The 24,418-nt window shown below is 40.5% G+C and overlaps 3 protein-coding genes across 3 annotated transcripts in view; all 3 read left to right on the forward strand.

The window, feature by feature from the left end:
* The first annotated feature begins 1,944 nt into the window (after window positions 1–1,944).
* Window positions 1,945–9,017, forward strand: LOC145902746 (cytosolic phospholipase A2-like). The gene is made up of 20 exons (XM_082990849.1): window positions 1,945–2,062; window positions 2,389–2,470; window positions 2,543–2,706; window positions 2,888–3,001; window positions 3,073–3,110; window positions 3,225–3,360; window positions 3,744–3,880; window positions 3,983–4,117; window positions 4,392–4,485; window positions 4,673–4,787; window positions 4,987–5,211; window positions 5,421–5,479; window positions 5,610–5,748; window positions 5,849–5,990; window positions 6,057–6,187; window positions 6,438–6,521; window positions 6,585–6,697; window positions 6,916–7,114; window positions 7,599–7,741; window positions 8,038–9,017. Exons 1-20 carry the CDS (start codon window positions 2,000–2,002, stop codon window positions 8,095–8,097), a joined length of 2,373 nt encoding a protein of 790 aa, XP_082846975.1. The 5' UTR covers window positions 1,945–1,999; the 3' UTR covers window positions 8,098–9,017.
* Window positions 9,018–10,613: 1,596 nt separating this feature from the next.
* LOC145903450 (uncharacterized) lies at window positions 10,614–15,784 on the forward strand. Its single transcript, XM_082991534.1, has 11 exons — window positions 10,614–11,816; window positions 12,497–12,698; window positions 12,768–12,819; window positions 13,040–13,128; window positions 13,186–13,316; window positions 13,492–13,587; window positions 13,787–13,880; window positions 14,055–14,198; window positions 14,356–14,448; window positions 14,521–14,644; window positions 14,900–15,784. Exons 1-11 carry the CDS (start codon window positions 11,748–11,750, stop codon window positions 15,204–15,206), a joined length of 1,401 nt encoding a protein of 466 aa, XP_082847660.1. The 5' UTR covers window positions 10,614–11,747; the 3' UTR covers window positions 15,207–15,784.
* A 2,254-nt stretch (window positions 15,785–18,038) lies between these two features.
* Window positions 18,039–24,418, forward strand: part of LOC145906106 (receptor-type tyrosine-protein phosphatase delta-like) — a 30,549-nt gene continuing 24,169 nt past the window's right edge. The window contains exons 1-3 of the mRNA XM_082993500.1: window positions 18,039–18,288; window positions 18,976–19,100; window positions 19,219–19,381. Of these exons, the coding sequence (XP_082849626.1) occupies window positions 18,195–18,288; window positions 18,976–19,100; window positions 19,219–19,381 (382 nt within the window). The 5' untranslated portion in view covers window positions 18,039–18,194. The remainder of the gene's footprint in view (window positions 18,289–18,975; window positions 19,101–19,218; window positions 19,382–24,418) is intronic.

Below are 24,418 nucleotides of genomic sequence, written 5' to 3' on the forward strand. Positions count from 1 at the left end.
GCACAATAAATTTTGGATAGCAATGCGCCACTTTTTGGCAAGGTGCCACTGCAGTATCAACTTACTTAACAGATGCACCAAATTTATTGAACAGCAAAAAAAGCAAACATAGTGGCTAGGTACAGTATAGAAGGCTACTGTTCAAAACACGTCAGCCACACCAAAATGTGTCTTCGGAAAATACCACAAATATTTCAAATATTCGTGAAGCGTTTTGGCAACATTGGAAATCATACAGAAAAAAACCCGAGCAAAGGGACGCGTACCAGACGGCGCTGTAAAGCGCATAACCAAAAAAACAATAATTGTTGCGATCATCTGAAACTCCTAATTTCTATCGCGCGAAAATGCGGTTAACTCCAGTTTTGTCGTGATGTGAGGTCAAATAAATAATTAAGGTGTACGATATTGACGAGAATGTATATAGGCCTGTAATGGATGGAGCAGTTAAGCATTCATCTTTTGGTCAAACACCGTCACATTTTAATTTTCAACAAAATAATATCATTTTGTTTTGCACTGATGACGACAACATAAATCAACATTATATACAGATGGTAGAATGGCATGGGATTCGAGTCAGGCGCCCATTATTAGATAAACCTACATTACTGCACTTGAAGAAAAGACACAGCAGCAACATTTGTCGTAAAATTTGCAGAACAGCAATATAATTCGAAATTTCAGTTATCTTGACTGGACTGTCAACATGTTTTGAGTGAATGAATTATTCTTCGAATATCTGATGCGCTTGTGGAGAGGGAAAAAATAAGAGACAAAAATGAAAAGCTTTTTGTAAAAAATACGCGTATTTGCATAATACAGTTAAGGCGCGTTAGCATAGAAGAGCTTGTTGAATTCGACTTCTTTGGTTGTGTCACAAGACAATAGCACAAGCCAGTTTTCGCGCACATAAGTTAATTTGGTACAGGAATAATCAGTGATAACTTTAAACTAGCTTGACCGCGTCGTTACGTTAACTCTAATTAAAGCATGAGTTTTATCAGAAAAAAACAGGAGAACACTCCCACAACACAGGCATAATACAGGATAACTATTTGCAGGTGACCTTACTTTTCATGGAACCATTAGTTGATTCTTCGTCTCAGACTAGAAGATCGCCAAGTCAGGGGGTTAGTCAAGCGTGAAACTGTCTGATAAGCTCCATGCATTTGTCGCTTGGGACGTAGACAGTGCGTTTTGTTTTTCAAATTACTTGAAGACCATTTGGTGGACTTGTATTGTGAGAGCATGTTCTTGCTTTACATTAGTTGGTCGATGTGATCATTATAGTTGGTATATAGCCTACAAGTGCCCTAATATCGGTGATAATACATTCGTTACCTTTCGAAAGACACGAACAGCGGAAAACTTAGAATGACGCGAGAAGGCAGAACGAAGTGTACATACAGCGTTTTTCTGAAAGAATGTTTGGCGACAAAACTGATGATTTGTAGTAGTTGTTTACTGGTGAAATGACCGATCTGTTTGGCAGAGACGACGAAGAAAAGGGCACGCTCGCCACAAACAGTTTGTATGTGTGCAGCTTGGCATATTTGCAAAAAGCTGACCATGCAGTAAAAAACAGGAATATATGCACCGCAAAGCCTATGAGTCTATGTTCCTCGTTCATTGAACTTGGGGATCTGTGTGTCGACACGCATTTATAAAACGCAAATACAAATTGCTGCCCGAACGAATATTAGGCATCAGAGCAAATTTCGTTCAGTTCAAGATTCAAAGAGGCGTGTTTATCAGTTCCAGCGCTTATTTTATTTAAAATTGCAGACTCAAGCCGTAACACAGAGGCATTACATTTTAACTGATGAAATGCGCTGCACGTGCAATAAGTAAGTATTGGTTAAATCGACCTTCGAAGGGCACTAGAATGATTTTAAACGTTCATAAACCAATTAACATGTTTCTATCTTTTTCCTGACAAACAGCGTATCGAAATTTTTAATATCGTGTTGTCACACTTTGTTTTGTTTTTTAAATCATGTCTTCCGTAACTGTGAGCGATGGCGAGGAAATGCATCAGCGTTCTTTCGAACAAGTAAAGGTAATTCGAGATCGTTCACAAGTTCTCATATTTCAACGTTTGTTGATTTTACCAAGTCCCACGAGCGAGGACTGCAAGCGGTGCGGCGCCCCAGAGCCCATAAAAGTGTATTTGGTCCATGATAATCATTGTTTGCATTCAAACGAAAACGTTTCGTATTTCTTCCACGATCTTAAGTGATCTGTATAATGATCTCGCACCAACTCGTGTTTCCTCTTCAGGGCTGTGAATATGAAGGGTTGTGGCTTAGCGCAAAAGAATCAGTTCATTTGCGCTTTTAATTCCGTTGTGTCCTGATAAAAAAAAATTAAAAACATGTGTTGTAGGTTGGATTTTCTCCTGCTTGTTGCCTTTCCATAACCGTGCTGCGCTGCAGAGATGTGTCAGTCTCCTATATCCGCGACAAATGTAAGCTTGGTTGTACTAAGATTTACATATTTTAGCAAGTAAAGGTACACTTACACCTTGCACCTTACGCAGTCGACACGCCGGACCCTCAGTTTATAATTACATGCCCTAAACTGGGAGGCACCAATTCTTTCAAAACCACCTCCAAGTCCAATTCTCCTACGTGTGAGATTAACGAGACTTTCAACTTTGTCTTGCCCAAGACCTTGACGCCAGACGAAACTTTTCCCGTGAAGGTATAGCCTATACATATACATTAAACTGTTTCAATTTCAGAGTTTAAAAGGTAAGTAGAGCGCTATTATTGTGGATTTAATAGATAGTTGTCAACTTTAACCTTGTGGTGGTAGAAATTGATTTGCGTGAACATGCAGCAAAAACTTAAACCACGCGTTTTGTTGGAACAAATTTTTCCAGATCGAGTTGTACGATGACGACATTTTAATCAACGATTTTCTCGGGGCAAAAACGATCGATGTTTCCAAAATGGCGATCGGCGACTCCGAAAATCACACTCTAGGTTTTGGAAATGTAAGAAAAATGCCGTTGGTTTCGATGAAACCTTAGCCCCTAAAATCTACCAAACCCAACTCTGTTTTTAGCACGGCGAGGTTGACATAACTATTTCCAAGGAAATGAGGTAAACGTCACATAGGATGTTTGCATGATATTTGAATATAACTAATGCGGTGCAACTTTTCATTTTACACTTTGTTGTCAGGTAGAATTACCCTCTCACCATTTTGCATTTTAGATCAACTTCCGATCTGCGACTTTCAGTGAGTTTACATGAGAAGGAAAGAGCCTACCGCAAAAAGAGATTTCCAATTGTTTTTGAAGCCCTACAGGGAATACTTTCGAAAGCTGATGCTCCTACATGCGTTAATGAGGTAAATTAAAAATAACAAAAATTAATGTTTAATGGTGATGATCGGTATTTCGTCACCAAAACAAAAAAAATATGAAGAATTTTTGGATAATAATTGCTCTCTACTCTTTCAAGCAGAAATGTAACATTTACATGTTTTGCATATTTGAACCGAACATTTAAATTTTGCTTACATTGTTCATGCTCTGTTTTTCCCTTAATTATTATGCCATGTTTTGCAATTTGCACTAATGATTCCGTGAATGTACGAAGCAACAAAATTTTACACCATGTTATATTTGTTATGAAACGGCACAGTTTGTCGTTAGTCACGAAATCGTTGACTTCAGATTATTGCGCATGCGTTGCAAATGACTAAATAATTTTGCCGCCTTTGTCGTGCAGGCGCCTGTGGTGTCTCTCGTTTGCTCTGGTGGTGGCTACAGGGCGACAGTTGGCATGTGCGGAGCAATGGAGGCCATTAAAGATGCCGGATTGATTGATGTTCTTAGTTACGCCGTCGGACTCTCCGGTTCGTCGTGGTAAGCACGATATGATGACATGGTGTTGTAGCGGTTATGTAAAGTTTCCATCCGATGTTATGAGTGCGAAATTTGTCTTCATATCTGCCTGTGTGTGTGTAGGTATTTGACAAGCGCGTACGCCTGGGAAGCCATGACGCCAGACAAACAAGCCGAATTCCATTCGCACTTGAGAGAGAGTTTGCAAACCAACATAATCCAAGACTTCGTCAACCCAATTCACCTGGCTAACTACAGGCTGGTTGATTGCACGCTTTAATTTTAAAAATTACAACTCAACAAACTTATATATTCTGCATCGAAAAAACGTCATTTACACAGAAAAGAAAGACAATGTTAAAAAATTTTGTTGCAACTTATCGTATGTTGACGTATGTTATACGGTGCAATCCAAAATATCTCTGCTTTGTACAAATGCATCAACTGGAGGCTAGAGGTTTTTGATTTTGAAAACTGAGGCAAAGACATCCAACATGCACTTCCATAACCAAGATATGCCTTTTTTACGCAGCAACTACATTCAGCAAAAAAGCAAATTCAGCCAGCCATCCTCATTCGTCGATTTCTTCGGATATTCAGTTGGTAAACACTTGCTCGGGGAGGAGGTAAATTTGTTTAATAAAAAATAAACTGCATGAAATATGACCTGCATGTTATGCGCCGCGATTGGGGCAACAACTGTCAAATCATTTGATTTGATCCTGTTTCTGACTTATTGCCACTTCAGGGAAGCTGCCGAATGCATTTGGATATCCTCATATATGCTGGAGTTATGGTTATTTTGTTTCGCAGAGGCTCGATAAACGTCTATCGGATTTGCAACCGTATGTAGAGGAAGGGAGGGTCCCTTTTCCTCTGTTTGCTTCTCTGAACGTTCGAAACACCGTGGCGGCCTCGAAATACCATGGTTTGGAAGCGTTTTATCGACTGTACATGAATTATTTATAATTCACATCTATGTCATTGCAATAGCATTTACCTGAAGAAATGTTGTTAGTTGTCGCTTAGAGAAATGTTGTTGCGTGTATAAACGTAAAGGCAAATGGACTGACAAATAAATAACTATTAGATGGGGCGATAATTTTTTTGAAAATTTACACTTGTAGCCTACCTGGACATATCCCCTTTTGAGATTGGATTTCCGAAGTTTGGAATGGGCGTCGACCCCTCGTGTTACGGGTCAACGTTTTGCAGCGGAATTTTATCACGAAAGTGTCCGGAGATGCCGATACATTTCATTCAGGGAATGTGCGGATGCGCATTCTCCATTCTGCTCAAACAACTCCTGGAGAAGGGCGGGGAGAAAAGCAATCATTTACTCGATCACATTGGTGCACTTTTACATCACTTATGACTGTATAGTTAAAATATTTTTTCAAGATAATAAACTATAACAATTTCCTCCAATTATCCTTTTTCAAAAAAAATACCTTTTTACATGACTACTCAGATTTTCATCAAAACTGTATATGAGTTATACCATATGTGTTACGTACACGTAACAATATGTGTTAATCATAACCGTGCAAAACTTGCGCAGACGAAGTTAGAACAAGTCGATCGCCCATAAAGAAGAACCCGGATGTTCATGAAATCGAGGTGGGTCGTTTTCCTTTACGATTGAATCCTAACTCCATGGTCATGGAAACTAAACAAGTTTGTGACCCAACCATACAAGGAAAACGAGTCATGAAAATCCACTGTTTACTGAAAGTGAAAACATTAATAGTTTGACTCCGATGCTTCCGGAGATACGGATGATGAAGATGAAGTTGAGTCAAATGCGAGCGCCACGCATCGACCGACGGGTGTGGATGGAATTACCAAAGACAAGTCTTCTGAAAACCAGGCTAAACCTTCGGCCATTGGTAAAAATAACTTTTGCTTCGTTCGTTGATTAATATTTAGGCAGCGTTTTTTGTCCAGCATTTGCAAATGAAAACAAAAAACTAATCTTTCTCATTTTAGATTTGTGGATAGATATCGTGAAAAAATATTTTACTCGGGGCTGGAATTTCGTGTTTGGAATAAAGAGTGACACAGTGAGTGCCCAATCATCAGTAACTGCAGACAGCACTCCAGAGGACGAGAGTTTTTTCGCTTCACTCAGGTTCATACGCTTTTTTATACACCAACCAACTAAATCGTTTAGCTGACAAACCCGCTATGATATCAGGGGATGGAGTTTTTTAAGCAATCGCGATGCCCTGATAGGAAGGACGGCTAAGGTCTTTAACGTGGCGCACGGATTCGACAACTTGAGCGTATTTTGCATGAACCCCTTCGTCGACCCCTCGACTAAACCTGGTAAAAAATCTGAACATTGTTTTCGTAACTGGCTAATTTCCTGCATAACATTTGTTGGTTGAATATTGCTGTGTTTGTATCAACTAGGCCTACAGTTAATAAACGCCTGACTCGACACATGTGTAGTTTTATCGCTTCCTGTATGTCATTTTGCTTCTTGCATTTCTTATTCATTTATGCAGAAGTTTATTTGGCAAAACTAAGTAATTTGAACTATTTGGTAAAGCACTGTACTGCTGTTGGTTTTCAGGTGAGCCCGTCATGGACAAACTGGTGATGGAGAGACACAAAAAAATTTCAACACGAAAGGAAGTCATCTCCATAGCAGATGCAGGTCGATATTTTCACAAATTTGGCACCAAAGCTGACAGAAAGATTATTGAAACTGTTTTTACAGGTGTGTTAAAAAACGTACCGACTGAACTTGCTCTTCGCCCTCAGCGTGCTACCGATATACTTGTGGTGTTGGATTTCAACGGCTATGCTTCGGATTCAAACTTCGACTACATGGTGAGATTTAAATTTTATAAGTAGTTACATAATATGTATGCTACTATTCTCAGCCTTACCTTACCTTTGTTGGATGTTTATTTGCTGCTGCACATTGTGCACAGTCACATATGATGACACAGAAGAAGTACAAAATGTTAAATTTAATATCACCTTGGGGAGAAAGTATTACGAAAGTTAGCATTTACCCAATTTTGAACCACGCTCGGAACTTTCAGCCTCTCCTTGCCGCCACAACCCACTCGGAGATTCAAGGACTCAACTTTCCCGGAATCGACTTCAAAGAAGTCACCGAAATGCCCCCGACAAATTTTTTCTTGATAGAAGGAAATGAGGAACACCCGACCGTACTTTGGTTCACTCTTTGCAACGAGAAGTTTAAAAACATTGAAAACTACAGGCCCCGACACTCCGAAGGTAATATATCTAACACTGGCGCTGTGTTAGGAATGTTTATTATTAGGGATGTGTCCACACTGAAAAAGAGATTCAGTCGAATCCGAATGTCTGCAGCCATTATTTGACCGAATCTCTAGGGCCGGATTTTTTTCTAACCGGGCACTGCATTTCCCCGGAGCGGTGTTTAGCCCTTTTTATGTTTCGTTATCTTCATCTTCATGCACTAAATATGGAAGTGATTGTTTCGTGTTATCCTATAGTATATTCATATGCATAAATCCCAACAACGCGACCCACATTTCCAAACATCGTTGTTCAAAGAAACAGGCCCATATCATATACGATAAGTCGGCCATATTGGGATTCGGCCCGACGTATTAATGTTGTAATATTTGAGGTGCGCTAAAAGCTATTTTTGTGCTTAGTAATCTTTTTTGTGATATTTTTTCCGGTAGATTGTACCGAGAGGATAACATGCATAACTTCCTATTGTTTGTTACAGAATTTACAACTGGGGAATCATTCAACAGCTTTCCCGTTTATGACCCCGGCAACCGCTACAGCACTTTTAAGTTCGACTACAGCCATGAGGATTTCGATCGTCTGCGTGATCTGATGTATTTCAACGTCAGCAGTCACAAAGACGTAAGTGATCTGTGTTTGAAGAGCCATTTAAAAAAAAACTTAACCACAATTTCTTCCTAGTAAAGCGTTTGGTGACCTATTCGCGTTTAAGTATATTCCACTAATTTGCCTTTCAAATCTTCGCCAGATCAACGTTTAGAACGTATATTATATTAAGAAGACAGTATAAATTTAACAATAAATGAAGTTCTTTTGATGGGAAATGCGTTTTTTTGTTTTGTTAAAATTTTGCTTGAAGAATATGTTTTGATGTTCATATTATTATCGTTTTGTTGATGTACTTCTTTAATTTGCAGGATATAAAAGAAGCGCTTGCAAAACATGTCCAAATAAAGCGGCAGCGAGGGAAGAAATAAAAGCTACCGAAAATTTAATGCCTTGATTCCATAACTTCTGGTCCGACGAACCTTTAAATGGATCTTTCAGAAGAGGATTTTTTGGTATCTAATTCAGACATTTTTCTCAAAATTATTTTAAAGGTCATTTAAGTCAGAAATTTTCTTGGACCTCAAAGTCGCAAACATGTATTTAAGTCTTACGGACGTTAACATATTCAATTCTAGGCCTGTCTGAGATTCTGGATGGCTATAGAACTATATAAAAGTTATTTTACTGCCCTCAATGAAGGACCGCTGTTAATTTTATCATAAAAACACACAAAACTAAAGGCATATTTTAGACCACGTGTTACCATTTTGAAAATATTTTAAAATTATTTTACGATTATTTGATCATAAAAAAATGCCTTCGCTGTTAGTAAGTTTTTGACGCTTTTTACTTGATGAAAGTTCGTTAATATCTCTGTGATAAATCGTGTTTACGTTTGTGTAAAAGTGTTTCTTTTTGACGCTGGTGAAACATTTCTTCTAAACTATGTAAAAAGTTCTTTTAAATATATATATATGTAATAGCTTCGGTAACTTCCTGTATTCCATTAAATGGTGTATGCAAGTAAATCTATTTTCTTTGTGATGTAAGACAACACACGAATATCATATTTGCACTTTTTTGTGTATACTTTTTTCCTGTGAATTTATCGCATGCAAGCTTTTAGCTCAACCCCTTTTACCAGACAAGTCCAAGCAAGGTCTAAAAAAATCGGAAATTTAAACTCACGACCCTGGGACAATCTGCACTTGCCTTGTCGAAAAATATATTTATACATAGTATTATTGGTCTGTACTTGAGTTGCGCGATAGTATATTGTAACCCATAAAAGTGTTGTGTATACATATGCCTATGTAAAAAATATATAACTTACATTTTTCTTTAACAAGTCCAAGTTAAAGTTGTATTGTTATTGTATATATTAAAGTAAAGTTATTCTGCATTGTTATAGCCTTAACAGGGAAATAGAGTGCCAGAAAAAAGAAAACTTGTTTGCGCAAATAATAACCTTTTGTTGTATAGCCTAGACTAATAGAGGGTACAACAAAGAACCAAGAAGCAAGCATAGGTCATGAATAAACAAGCCTTTGCACACAAGAACTTTTTCACTTTTTATTTCATCATTCTTTAAAGTCTTCTACATAGAGACCATCAGCTTTGTTTTTATCGTAGCAGTGCCCCAGCTTTACAAGGGTTTGGGTCGTGCGGCAGACGCTATAAAAAATAATGCGAAGAGAAAAAGATTACACACGCCACAATAAACCACTCATCCCATGCCAAGCATACAGTAACACAAATCAGATGCTTAAACAGGAACTAAAACATTCGCACTAAACGGATAATTGCACGTGAGAGCAGACTGACAGGGCGTGCTGCGAACATTCATTATCTTTGACGTAGATTAGACAAATGCTCCCCACAGACAAGAACTAGAAATCAGGCAATGACGAAAATTAATAGAAGACAAAATAAATAGGGTTAAGGAATTTGCAGCCCTGGGTGAGACAACCAGAAGAGAGCGTAGGCTATAGTGCACCATATATAAATCTCTACGTTTTAAGTCTTCGCAACTGTTTAGGGCATATGCAGCGTTTCCATCGGCCAAGACCGAAAATTAAACAGACTGTATTTTATGCGAAATTGTATTTATTTACTTGACCCGTTTTTCGAGGACACTGTGTAAATTACGGCGAAAGAATTATGACTCTTTTTCGGAGGCGAACAGATATATCTGCACATTTTGTTTTTTCACCTGGCTAATTCGTTTTAAATGAAAATAAAAGCACTTTTAGATGGGAAAAAATAGCACACAAGTCCAAAATAAGTACAAATATTATAGCAATGGCAACCCTGGGCTTAGAATCGTTTCCACTCGGTCGCTGTTCTCCTGTAACGCTACTGCTACGGCGCTGTACCAGCAGAAACGATTAAGACGTACGTAGCGTGGCCTACTATTTCACGTATTCTGTTAAATCCAGGGACCGCATTGCGCAAACTTTATTTCACCAACGGCGGCCAGTGAGTCCATACCGATAATTTCGCATTTATTTATGCCTAAAATTGTTATAAAAAGTTGTATTTAACAATTTTTCTCAAATAAAAATACATGATGTTATTCTGTTCTATAACAAAGAATTACCAATTTCATAAGCCTTTTAAGTTTTAACAATGTACGGCGACAATACAAATGTACTTTTATGCATTTGTACGGCCGCATGAATCAGCATCCACGACCACATGATGCCGTGCGGCGGCAGGTTGTGCACCCCTGGCCAAAACCGATCTCACCAAGAAAGCTCAAGCTACAAAATCATTTTACACAGCATAGCTTTAATGTGTCGGTCACTAGTATTTTGACGACTTGTTTTGTCTTCCAAATGATTTTCGTAATACCAATCTTTGTATTCATTGAAAATTGTGCAGGTATGAAAACAAAATAACAAAAGTCCAATGAGCGAAAAGTCACCAGGATGGAAACTGATTCTCCAGTAGACTTTTTCGCGCAAAAGCCATAAAAAAGAAAGAAATCAAGCTGTAAGATTGCAATTCGGTAAAATTGTCTCTTTTTGTTTTTTTATATTTAGTTGTTAACTGATGACCATATTAGTTACCAAAGATTTTTGTGTTTTTTTGTATCCAATGTGGTTTTTAAATGTTGTTTTCCCCAAAAAAATCACTGAACGCTTACTCGTTTTATTTGTACACGTATATTTTTTAATTTTTGTGATGCTTGTAATTTACTTTACCTATTTAGTACATTTAGCCTATCACGTCCATAATCAAGGTTGCCGTGGGCCATATCATCGATTTCTAAGATTTTTGCTTGTTTTGAACTTACATGCATAGTTTCCTTATCTAAACGTGCATTTTTTTGTGAAATATGAGTATTGGTATTATTGATGGATCAGCCAGGTGATTAAACAAAAACTTCGCCTCTGAAATCGGGTACTTGTCGGTCCTAGCTGGTGTACTGGTAACCCTGCCCTATAATGTAGGTATTGGAAAAAATGCTGTGCAATAAAAGTTACATTAACATATGAAAACAATGTGTTCGCCCGTACATTGCTCGCGCATTGATCACCGAAAATTTTGCCTTCAGATAGTAGGTTAGGTTGGAAACCCAAATCGTGTACAAAGATGACTACTTAATAATGTGTAACTTTGCAGATTCTTTGGAAAGAAAGTAAGAGAAAATACTGCTGTTATTGTTGTAATCAGCAAAGAGTTACTTTGAAGTTGGATAGAAATTGAACCAGAACACTTCAATCTGCTATTGGGGATCATTGCTGTTTTGAAACTTTCTCAATTTGTATGAATGCTATTTCAATAACTTTGCAATATTGCAATTTCATACCAGTGCCAATACAATCTGAGGATCTGGACTTAGTAGCAAGAAGATAAAAAGCAACATTCCAAGATTTTATTATTTCCCAGAAGTATATTTATCCTGTATCGGGCACATTTAGCCTTTTGAGAAATACGTCTCTGTTTTTATTTTGCATTCAATCTGTGTTGCCTTTTGCAAAATCAATCTGTTGACATTATTGAGTAAAAGACACAAGTTTGAACACACCTAAGGCCAGCAAGCAGTGGGGTGACCATGCCTCATGCTTAAAGCATGGCAAGGGTCCCTCCAAAACCTATAGATTTTGCACCAGCTTGGTTAAACCTTTCAGGTTCAAACAAGGTGGGTTCCTGTTGTTTAAATTAACATTCAAAAAATTAAAGGTTAATGCCATAAGATATGATAAATAGTCCTAAGTCGTCTGTCTGTTTAAAGTTTCTAGAAATATATATTTCGCCTGTATGTGCGAACATCATCGCTATCGCTAAAAAACAACACAGCAACGCAGTTAACCAACAGTAATACAAATACTGTATGTTGCAGAAACTTCAAACAGACAGACGACTTAGGACTATTTATCATATTTTGTACTAATCCGTTACCGAGTCGCTGTCAGCCATAGAGACTATACAGGCGATTCAAAGAATTCAAACTCTCATGCCATAAGAATCTCGCTCCGACTTGTCGGGAAAAGTGGCTGATCCAGCTTGGCTGCAATGCCTTGGCTGCAAAGCCTGTGAACCTCGTGCTCATGCCATAAGAGTTTAAAAATAAGTTAGAGACTGTTGTTGTTTACAACATAACCAAATGATTGGCATAAAGAATCAAATGCATGAATATGAATATCAAACTTGACTTTATCTAATGAGATTGTTATAAATGTATACATTACACTGATTTTATTATCACTGACCACTGATGTATTTCAATGTTTTTGTGTTTGTTCAACCATGTTTTTTATTCACTTTGTGTGGTCGTATGGATTTTGCTGCAATCTTGTTACCGGAAATAATCTTTCGCAGAAACAGCAAAAGCTATCACAACCAATTTCCTCATCAGCATTCACTTTATCTATCTGGAACAACCAACTTACCAACAAGTCCTTGGGAAGCGTTCACAGGCCTGAAAACAAGTCCATTTGGAGTGGGCCAAACTCCAGACTTGGTCCCACGGCAATAACATGTGAATCCTGGAATGACTCCATTGGATTAGGGGCTGTTGGAGGTTGTGAAATCATTACTTAAACTTTAACTTCTATATTTTTATATTCTTTTCATATTTTTGTCACCACAGTGGAGACCACCAGGAACAAGGACAAGTTAAATGCTACCTCATTGTTATCAAAGTAAGATTTTAAAGTGTTTATAATTATATATTTGCTCCAATACATAGCACCCTCAATCAAAAGAATTGAGCAATGGGTTTAAAAGCTCGAAAACGTTTTGAAGTAAGTTGAGCTATATTTGTTAAGTTACCATTACTATATATAGCACAGTTTCCAGGGCACTGACTCATGTAGTCTTAGAAGTGTTGTGTTGAGTCATAATTTTATTGTCTTTGTGTAGTGATGATATCCAAAATGAAGCAGAATTTCCATCACTGGGAAGCAATGATTCAACTGATGTCACTCCCAAAGTACAAAACACTGCATGGAGTATGATCATGTTTTTTTTTATTTTTTATTTAGACTTTTAAAAATGATTTGTTTTAGGTAAGCCCCCAGTGTTGAAGCCTTTAACCGCTGAATTAAATTGCAACCCTGAAGCTTCTGCTAATAAGTTGCATTCGGCTAATAGCATTTACAAAAGCCTTGTGCCAAAGTCCAATGTTTCAGGTCACAAGGTTAGTAAACACTTATTTGTTTGGTAATACAATATTTTACGATAGTTATATAACTTTGGCAATGTAATATTTTATAATGTTGCATAATTATTCAATATGACTTAAAGGTGTTCAGGTTTAACTGTTTAATCATCACTGAAACAGGAGGCAGCACAAACTATTTTTGTTTTCACAGCCATACAAAAGATCGACTAGTATTGCGAATGCAAATCGCTCTGTTGAAGCAAAATCTTTGTCTTTTAACAAAAACCCAGTTACCTCACATATTCATGTAAGAATGACATAACATAAAAATTGGCTACGTACTGGTGATGTTTTTATCCTGTAATGAAATGACTGTTATGTGAATTTTGTTATGGTTAATTGATTGCATTCCCTGTAAGTTACAATGGGTTTGCAAGGTTCGATGTTTTTGGAAAGTTTTTGCAGCCAACTCGTTGACTGTCAATGTTTATTCATTTTTCCTTCAGGCAAGCACCAATTCTCAGGAAAAGTTTTCAACAGGTATGCTAACTCATGATGGTAATTCAATGCTTCCCTTCAGTGTGAAGAGACATAGAAGAGGTAAGAAATATATACGATGCTATGAACTATTTTATTCTGGCCTCATGGTTGCGCTGAATATGGTTTTCGTTAATGTCATTTTTATCTATATCAAATAAAAAAATTTCTACATAATAATGGATTTTTTGTTTCTGCTTTCAATAAGGTTAAAACGTGAACATACTTTGCTTCAAGGTAAAAATGTATTTTTGCGTGAATTAAAACATGATGAAGTGGATGGTGGCAACACGGAAGTTGAAAAAAATGAGGAGAGTTCCACTGCAGCACAATTATCCCATGCTGAGGAAGAGCAGATCGATGATCGCTCAGAAGGACCAGGTAATAAATACTTCACAGACACAGCTAGTTTTTTTCGTTTTCCGTTGTAAATTTGTTCTGTTGCACTGATGCACTAAAATCATCCCAACGTTGAGGTTGGTGACCGTAAAAGTTCAATCGCCCATCCAACCGTATATCCCTTTCAAACCTTGTTTAGGTGCAATTGACGATCGGACACCCAATGGGGGACAGCAGTACCGCAAATCGTACGCGGTTGATTATTGGGAAGCGGTTTACGATGACGACAAAGGTAATTTTCGGTCGTCATTGTATTCTCGGCGATGCCATCGCTCGTTAACTTCCTTTCCTCTCGTTCCTTCAGACAACAATGACGTTGTTGGCAACGAAGGTGGCAGCGAAGCGGAACTATGCGGACAGGAAGAGGATAGGTGCAATATAAACGTGGGGGACGTACAACTATCCAGCTCTTTGGAAGCGGAATATAGGTAATAATACAGTTCCAGTTTTGCATCTGCTAGAGTTTCATTGCAATGTTGTTGTTGTTTTTTTAAATATTGGCTTAAACTCGAAATGGTTTAAAATGACAGATAACCATTTTATAGGGAAAATGTATGTACAGTTTTTTATGTGTAAGGAGGGATATCTTGTACAAGAAGATGTTTTTTTCTGTTATATGCGTATCCCCACAGGGGCCATATATTAGAAAAACAAAACATTGCGTTTTCTTTTCGATGCGTCAGATTGCTGCGCGAAATGGGTTGGACTTGCGACCGGAGCTGCCTCAGCGGGGAAGGAACGGACGATGAACCTCCACTCACCGACGACGAAATACGCGAGTTTTTCACACGCAATAAACGCAACGGACTCCTGGGCGTTCCCTCCATCTCCCACCGCACCACGGCTTTCCACGACGCCCTCACATCGTGGTCGTTCTCTAGCAAGGTCGTACGTCGCGATGACCGCCAGGTGTCGTCCAAGAGTGCCTCTGACGTGTCAACGCCACCAGATTGGGCTGACAGTCAGTTCTTCGACACCGATTCCGATTGATGACTTAATAAATTGTCGATATTACTTTATTTTAGCGCCAGATAGTGACCAGAGCGCATAGCTTTTTAGTGTTGTTTACCTTTTTTGCGAGCAGAGTTCTAAACCCGGATTTCGGGACTTTTATTCTTGTTGTCGACGATATTCCAAATTGCGAACAGTCCGCAGACGACATTTTAAGTTGCTTCACTGTTTCTATGATTGAAAGTGCAAATTGCTTCCCTTCTAGTGCCTCCTTTCTCCTTCGCACACACCCCTCCACATCCTCTGCTATCCTTATCTCAGTGCTGTCTATCTTAACATTCGATTTCCAAATGCTGGAAAGATGCTAAATAAGTAAATAACGGAAATGTCGCTTTCAATCAAAAGTGTATGTCATGCAATAGTTGCTCGGTACTCGCATTGGCTGCTGCTGTGTTTACTTCGTTCTTGTTGCAAACACTGTTGTTAGTCGCAGTTCTGCCGCGGATATGTTTTGCTTTACACATTTTTCGTTTCCCGTCGCTTTTACTGGGAATCGTGTTTCGCGATGTTGTATAATCTAAAATCTTTTTTTTTTCGGAATAAACAGAAAAATGCAATTAATGTTTGTTGCTGTCTTGAGCAAGTCGGTGTCTTTGAAATAAAAAAAAATCTGGCAGGTGATTTGTTGCAGAACATCGGAATGCAAGTTGCGGAGCTGGCACCGGTGTCTTCAATTTACCTAATAGCTTTCATTTCGATGGTAGCTGCATCTAAAAAATTAATGAGGTTCTGTTTGTTGGGCACAACTCCAAAACTGAACAAATTCGTATACCCTGGAAAAGGCTCACGTTATCAACATTACTCAGTGCATAATTAATCGCATCAGGAATCGGATAAGCTCGCGTAAAATCTATGAAGTATAAAAAATATCGTGCATTTATTTACCTGCAGGTAGCGCTAGAGAGTAATGGAATTGCTTGCGGGCATATTGTTTGAGCAACACAAGCACAATGGAAATTAACAGAGCGGAACAGTTGTAGTTTAAAGTGGGTTTATGTTGCAGTGGTTGGAAATGAAGTGGAATAGCATTACCAGAGTGAATGTTATAGGAACTGGTTAATAGGTGTAAGATTGTACACAAGCCTAGTGTTCTGACAATATAAATGTACCAGAAATTGAGTTGAGTTATTATTGTTAGTGTTGAAAGTTTTAGATTTAGATGTACTTTTAGAAGTAGCTACCATGAAAAGAAACAAAGCTTGGCTTCTTGTTCCTGATTTTATTTGTTTCCGAACACCTGGCAGTTTTTGCGCTGTATTGTTTTAACGACTGTGTGCGTTGCGTTTAACGTATTTGCCTGTAAGTCCTATTGAAAAGCTGTTAAAAAGTACAACTTATAATTGAAACAAAATATGCTGTTGTTCTACAGCGAGCCATACAAATACCGAGGTTACTAAACCAAACACACTTTTGAGACTCAAGCAACCGATGTATGAAAGAACTTTTTCAAAACAAGTAATTGCGCTTTTCATGGTTATGCGTTTGTTGAAAGGTGCATGTGTTTTTAAAGGATGTCAGTAAGTACTATATTTAGGTTGAAGCGCTGTCGACGATGCACGTTGGCCGATACAACAGCACACTTGACATTTTTTGGATAGCGCACCTTCGATGCGACCCCTTTTCTGCTCGTCAATAACAAACCCCCTGTCCACTTGTCAACTTGCGCCCAAAAAAACGAACCGAAAGGCTTTCACGCCAGGATGCGTTCCTCAAAACTTAAACGAATTAGTTGGTACTTGTCGGAAAACTTCAGTGGGCTTGACGCGTCGTTTTTTGCCATGTTGCACACCTATATGTTTTCCTACACCCCAGCTGCGTGTTACGGTTACCGGGCAATGCTCGCCAGTCGGTTACGAGTGGCCCTCGACGGGGCAACTGCGTGTTCTCCATTCTCGGTGACGTCCGGGCCGATATTGAGTGCTTTTCTACTCGCCAAGAGTGGTGTTGAGCGTGGACCACGCAACACTCCGCTATTTCGAGAAACGATTTTGTCCGTTAACTTCGGCTTGGCTTATGTCATCAAGATTTCGGTGGTCGAATTTTTCACTGCTGACACCGAAATCGCAACTCTGGTGCTTGCGCTTGTAACCCGCAGTGCTTTGTTCCACTTATTGCGCGAGCAGCTGTCTCGACGATTCCGCAGGTTCTGTTTCGCCGACTTTAACTTCGCGGGCGGTTTTGACCGTTGCGACGCGTTCCCCCCAGGAGGCCGCTTGCCTTTAAGTGACAGCTTGCGTCTCCCTGTTTAAACCGCTCGACCTCCCGAAACACAAGAATTGCATTAGGGGCAGTAACGACCGTAGCCATTAGCAGGGCCTGTGCTGGATTGCGCAGATTGACATTAACGGCGTGAGACAAGCGCCGATCGAAAAATCGACAAACCAATTGGTAAAACACCTCTATTTATTGTGCGACGCAAATTTATGACAAATCTCCCCACCCCAAAGATAAATGTCATTAAATATGCATCCGCACTTAAATTTTCCGTCAAGATGTTTTCTGTGACTCCTGTGTTGAAATGAAATAGTCGTGCCACATAGCAAGTCAAAAGTCTCGCCATGTCACAAACCGCATACATGGTGAAAGGACATTGATGATATCCAACATGGCCGGGTAGATCACTTTCAGCGCTCGTTGCGCCTTTTACGCGACCGCGGGCATTTTTTCTTTTCGACGGCAATTTCGTATCCAGTCCTTCAAATCTCTGGACACAACAGTAGTAGTGAGCGCAACCTCCTACTTGCACCACTGCAGTGAAGGGGTTTGTGTTGCTATCAGTAATAGTTGAACATTTTGCATTCCCGCAGGTGACCATGATATAAGAATTTTCTCTGATTGACCAGCGTGAAAGATAGCTGTGATCGTTTAGTCGACCTGCATTTGGATTACTTGACGTTGTTAAAGAAAAGACGAGCAAACAGTTGTTAAGTGTTGTAAAGGAGAATTGCAAACGGTGTCAGTGCGAAGATGCACCGGACAGTATTGTTCATAATTTTGACCCTGGCATGTATGACAGAATGCCGAAATCATCACAGAAGGAAAAACAGACAGTCCCGTGAAGGTATGTAGCTTCTTTGCTCAACAATAAATTGTGTGAGAAGTCATCTCAATAAACCCAACTCACACTTAATAACATCGTGTGGTGCTCACTTGTTTGTGGATCATTTTTGACCATTCAACATACAATAACCTTGTATTCAAAACTAAAGTTCCAAGTTAACCTTTTCCAGCTGCCACATCACATCTTTCAGGACCCAGTGGTAATTTGTTTGCATGTGTTTGTATGTATGTGTGTGTCAAGTTATACATTTGTTGTTGCCAAGCTGTCCATGTACAAGGAAAATATAAACTTTAATGTGTAAAAGTATGCTCAGGAAAAACGTAAAAGTTGACTTGAAGTAGTGCATTTAAACCTTGCATGTTTTGCCACAGTGTAAATGGTTGACAAAAACTGGTAGATAGCACACAGTGACACAGAGGAATACTGTGGAAAGCTTATTTGTATGGAGCAAGCATTCCACCCTACATATTATTAACATACCATTGCATACCACAAGAATTTGTACAAATTATAAAAATGCTGAGAAGCATGTTTGCAAAACGATATGTTGACAAAACTGACCACCCTATGTGCTTACCACCACAAGTGCAATATAGAAAAATGCCATTCTGTAAAGTAGAAAGTGCTTTTTGCTGATCTTTGCAAATGATGTCCTTCACTTAAATGATGACGTTGGATTTTTTGCAGCTGCTCCCCAGATCACTTTCATATCTGAGCCACAAGTTGGCTTGTCACGAAGGGAGGTTGCACTCATCTGCAACGCTACTGGTCATCCAAGACCGAAAATCGAATGGAAAAGGGACAATAAAAAGGTATTTCCCGTTAATTCTACTTCATGTAGAACTGCCTGGTTTTTTAAAAAAAATTTTGCCATTTCAAGTTACAACTCTGTTTGGGTTCTCAGCATTACCACTTTGTGTTCCGCTGTAGGTTCATCGTCACGAAGTTTTTCCGTACGAGTTTGTTGGTGGGTTTGGGAGCGTTTTGTGGATAGAAAATGCGAGAGTAAAACGGGATAGTAATATTTACACATGCCTTGCCAGCAACCGTTTGGGAAATTCTAAATCTACCGTTCAAGTCACAATCATTGACGGTAAGTGTCAAACTGTTGTACTCAGCGTTTGCCGAATTATCGATATTGCTACAAAGTACAATATGGAGTCACGGGTAATTTGTAAAGTGTGCATCTCTGTGTCTGGGTCCCTGTTTCAGGGAAACTACTGGATGCAAAACTTTGTTTTTTTTGCTGTAATGTTTCCAATTCCCATTGGACCGGTGGATTTTGACAATGCGACGCTAACGATACCGCAAAAAGTCGCCTAATGGGTTGTCGATCCAGCCCTAAATCCTTTAAAACGCAGCGACTGCATTTAGCGTCGCGTGTCCGACCACGCCGAGTTTTAGTGAAATTCATTTTGCCACAATGTGACAAATTCATGTACGATGTTTGAGTCGTTTCCAGTTTCCATGTCGTATCTCTATAAAACACTTGTTAGTCTGTCGTTACCGAAAAGTGTAATTGTCACAAGAGGCTATGTACATATTTGACATGTAGGCTAGTAGAGGGACAACCCTAATGCTACTAGAAAGACCGTTCCCCATGTCGTAAGATCACTGTTAGTATACAAGGTATGTGAAATACCGAAATTCGGTCAATGACGTAATGCAGTGAGGATTCGACGAAAACGCTCAAGTTTGTTATTACAAGCTCCCGTTTCTAAACCGGGCGGTCAATCCCATCGTGATCAAGAATCGTGACTTGCATACTAAAAACTCCAATCACAACAACTCGTTCTGGTGCCGTCGAACCACCGCCTGTTGTTCGTAAACAATGCATCAACGCCGTAAAACGGTTAATTGCCTTCACTAATGCCGCGGACGCGCTGCTGGGCTGTAAATCTTTGTGGAGGGTTGTGGCTCGCGCTACAGGTCAGATGTAATTGGGAGTCGTCAATTCGCATTGTCTTTGTCCATTGCGACGACGCATTCAATTTGGGGCGTCGCGCGTCGGCCGAACGGACGTGCAGTCGTCTGCGGCGAATCGGTAATAAGCATAATGCGGCCGGTCGATGTCAAAATTGGAGCAAGTTGGCTCGCGTGCTCGCTATTCCCTTTCCCTACTCGCGGCAGTTGTTTTGATCGAGTTCAGCGAGGATTAATTTCCGCCTCTTAACCGATCAAGATGCGGCTCGAAACACTTGCGCTTCCAGGGATGCGACCACTTGTCTGCCACTCGCGCTGTTTGGGTCCGAAAACATACACTCGGAAGGCAAGTCGACCGATTTGTGGCGTCACAACCCAAATTGCTCGCGTCATGGTATGTTGTGTGTTTTCCGAGCATATCTAGGGCGCTAAAGTGACAGCTGATGTTGTTTGACGCGTAGGTGCTGCGCTTGCCTCCTTTTCACACAGACAAAGTTGCCCCGGTTCGTCCGTTTTCTCTCAGCCTTGAGAAACAGACATCGCCTTGTTAGCTCGGATGTTTTTCATGTACACGCTAACGCTGTAGCACAAGGCATCGGGTTCCCCGTAGTTTTCCCGCTGAGGCCAGCGGGTAAGTATTGCCGCTTTGGATTACCCGAGCTCCTAATCGAGGCCGCGTAGTCGCACAATAAGGATTACTCGAGCATTGTCGAAACGGCGGTGGCAATACAATCGACTGCTATTCCTATTTTGTTGTGATTCGCACCGCCGTCCTTCCGTAGGCCAACAAAAGCCGCGCGGTCGTTTGGCAGGTGGTGCTTAGGGGAGTTTACTTTAGAGCAGATTATCAGAGCTTGCAGTCGGACGATTTTTTTTCTACACAAGCACCCCGAGGCACTCATAACAATCTCCTGCGAATCGCTAGCGAAAGTTTTCTCCGAACAAAACCAAACGTCACAAACGAACCCGCAAGTTGTCTCTGCGGAGTGAAACGCTTCTTGCTAATGGTTTTCCTGCGTATCGCCGCGCCACGGATCGCTCGAAAGATTTATCCGCGACGCGCAATTAAATTATAAAGTAGCGAAGATCGTGTTTTAAGATAGAAGTTATGGGACGTCTACAAGTGCCCTAATCACTTCATGTTGTGAGCCTAAGGAAAAATTCTCCTTGCCTCATTCAGTTCATTCCTAGGGGCGCGCGATATACACACATAGGAAAGCGTCTAATCCGCATGGAATGTTACCCCTTTAGATCCCCAAAAACGCACGTCTGATTAGCGTGACACGTTGGTATTCGCGTATTGTGGCGCACCGAAGCGTAACGCACCCTGGAACACAGTCTTTCGTCACCTGTAAACGTCTAAGCCAACAGAGGTTTGTTGTCGCGGGGGATGCGATCCAGCCCACAGTCCGGAATGATTCATTGGACATGCATCTCGCCGTCCAAAACACACATAGTATTGGGCACGTTGTGCGCGCCTGGGTTTGAGTGGCTTCGGGATTAGCTTGTAATCCCTCAGCCGACATGGAATGTATTAAAAACAGGCCAATCGTTACTGAACACCCAAAGTAGGATAGAACATGTCAATGACACCCAGAAATTTTACTTATATTTATCCATTAGGCAAGAAACTCACCCAAACCTGCATTGCGTGGTTGAATTTTTCCTGTCTATCGTAGTTGTAACTTCCATACCATAAGCAGCAGGGCCGCCTCAGCGATACCCGCATTATGGAAGTTTTTTATCCGGAATCGTGGGAAAGAGCATTGGCGTTCAACCGAAGCATATAATTTTCGCAAGTGCGCGTTACAGTTGCGACTTACGGGATCTGGCAGGCCTTTTGTTGCGACACAATCGTGTTTGAAGTCCAACTTTGCCGATGCACCCCAATTGGGAGCGTGCCTGATCATCTGAAAATCCGCCTCGTCAACGTCGGGTCACGTTCGGTCATCCTGAATGTGTGGTAATGATGACATAGTGCTGCTGGATAATGCTAGTATTTTGCCTGAAAAGTCTTTTTGTATTGATGATTAGATGTGTCTGCATCTGTAATAAAATGGTAGTAACCATTTTACTTGAGTCAAACAGTGTTTATTTAAAAAATAATTATCAGCGCCAGATGCAAATGTACTGCAAATTCGTGTGACAAGCTCAATCAACAAAGTTTAATAAATACTGGAGCTTCAAACAAATAATCGCCATATATTGCTGCATCAGCGTAATGCTAGTTCACACAAAGCAAAAAAATCTTGTTATGGCCGAAGTACAACATATGATCGTGCAAACAGCAATAACATCGTATGCAGCCACCCCCGGCACCTGTTGTTCCATCTGTTAGGTATTGACAAACGTTGTTTGTCGTCTGGGGCTAACCAGGCCCATAGCGAGGGCGTCGTGTTTGCTTGTTGTAGATGCTCAGTTCCTCGCAACCTGTACCCCACAACATGTCGCAGCGTCGTTTGTTTGCGTTGGCACCAACCTTGTACGCATGTACCACAAACTACATGGAATAGAGTGGCCATCGGTATTAACGGTGCGCAAATCGGCTTGTAGGTGTAACAAGTTTACGTCCAATTAGGCTGAGGTGCGAACCCACGCACCGTAAACAGCATTACAACCAGATTTGCAAGCACCTAATTGCGATAACCGACCTGGCGATTAGGCTTAAAGTGGCGTTGGGTCGCTAATTGTCGACTAATCGCTCAAAAACCTCAGGTCATTTGATTCACCTTGTGGTCGCCGGCAGATTGGCGGGATTAAGGAGCTTGAGTGATTGTGGAGACGCCCGGCCCCTTTCTTTGCTGATTGTTTCAGTGGCAAAGCGATTGACCCCGGGTCGTTTAGCGCAGTGGCGCCAATTCGTAGTGACTTGGGCGTTAGAGAAGTGTCGCTTTGGAGGGTTTTATTGTGAACTCTTAGCGATAAATCACTGGGCAGACAGGTTGCCGTCTGACCTTTGCGGAAACGACAAACAATTACTTAAAGAGCTTTGCCATTCATTTAGGAGTTTTAAATCTTGGTGAAAGGCACTTTTTGCGTTCGGTTTGTGACGCTGCAAGTCAGCTATTCATGCACATCCAAAGTTCCCAAGTTTCGTAGTTTTTGTATATGTGCTCTTTTGCTGCCAGGCTTTCATCCACAGAGACTTTATATAATTACGGATCCCTTGAGACAAACTCTCGGCCTCTCTTGAATTTTGAGCTAAAATTAACTCCGCTATGGCATGTTAGATAGCTGGATTAGCATTCAAACCGCCAATCACAAAATAAAGATTTTCGAAGTTTGTCACGGTGTTTCGAACGTAATTGAAGGTTTCTTGTACCTGTGGCGGATGCTTCTCCTGCACAATTACCCAGATGTTTCGGTTGTAGCAACGCAAAATGTCAGCGTGGGCCACCTTGTGTCGTGGGTCATCGCAAATCTACCGGAATTCTAAAAAAATACAACGTCGTGAACCTCGCATTCCAGCGCTACGAACTAGGCCAATTGATTACAGACGATTTAGCATGCACTTAATGTGATTGCTGCCCTGCGTCGCGAGAGCAGCGACCCGTACGATCGATCGACGATTGAGGATCGATGGAAAGCAAAGATCTCAAGCCTCCTCGGTAGCGCTGTCACTGGCTTGTTGACCGTTTTGTCTAATATCCGGCGTACGATATCAATCCATAAGTATTCAAGCTTTAGAGTTCGATTGGCAACGCTGCAACTCCCCCCCAAGGACCCTGATGTGTTGAGCATATGCACTGTGCTCTGTCATCTATAAGTAAAGTTGATAACGGACCGACACTCGGTGCAAATTAACAGCAATGGCTGGTGTTTTTTCCAGCGATATCTAATATCCTAAATTGTGCCAATTGATTGCATTCATAAGTTGTACCGAATTTTTCTTTTGTTTCCGAACAACAAGCAACGGCACCGCAAATACACACGTTGGTCCTCATAGTTACTTTCACCATCAGTCTTGTTGTTCTTGAACCCTCCCTTGGGCATAGACACGGTCGGCGAGCACATCTAAACCCGTTTAGAATGCAGCGGGTTCCCTCCCTCCGGCCCACCCGCGGTATCTTTGCTGAATAGATGCCCTTGGTGCGAAAATGTCTTGCTGTCAGACGACCAAACTGTGAAATTGTCTTTGGAAATAAATTCATTAAACGGAACGTCATTTTTCTTAGTTTTCCGCAAATGGGACAGAATAGGTGTGCAG

This window comes from Ascidia mentula, chromosome 1, assembly GCF_947561715.1.
Source record: "Ascidia mentula chromosome 1, kaAscMent1.1, whole genome shotgun sequence".
Lineage (NCBI taxonomy): Eukaryota > Metazoa > Chordata > Ascidiacea > Phlebobranchia > Ascidiidae > Ascidia > Ascidia mentula.

Excerpts from the sequence above, each read along its gene's own strand:
- LOC145903450 (XM_082991534.1), top strand. The coding sequence starts at position 11,748 with ATGGCAAGGGTCCCTCCAAAACCTATAGATTTTGCACCAGCTTGGTTA. Across the intron at positions 11,817-12,496 it reads ACCTTTCAGGTTCAAACAAG|AAACAGCAAAAGCTATCACA; the intron begins GTGGGTTCCTGT and ends AATCTTTCGCAG. Across the intron at positions 13,129-13,185 it reads AGTACAAAACACTGCATGGA|GTAAGCCCCCAGTGTTGAAG; the intron begins GTATGATCATGT and ends GATTTGTTTTAG.
- LOC145902746 (XM_082990849.1), top strand. The coding sequence starts at position 2,000 with ATGTCTTCCGTAACTGTGAGCGATGGCGAGGAAATGCATCAGCGTTCT. Across the intron at positions 4,788-4,986 it reads GGCGGCCTCGAAATACCATG|CCTACCTGGACATATCCCCT; the intron begins GTTTGGAAGCGT and ends TTACACTTGTAG. Across the intron at positions 5,749-5,848 it reads GGCTAAACCTTCGGCCATTG|ATTTGTGGATAGATATCGTG; the intron begins GTAAAAATAACT and ends TTCTCATTTTAG.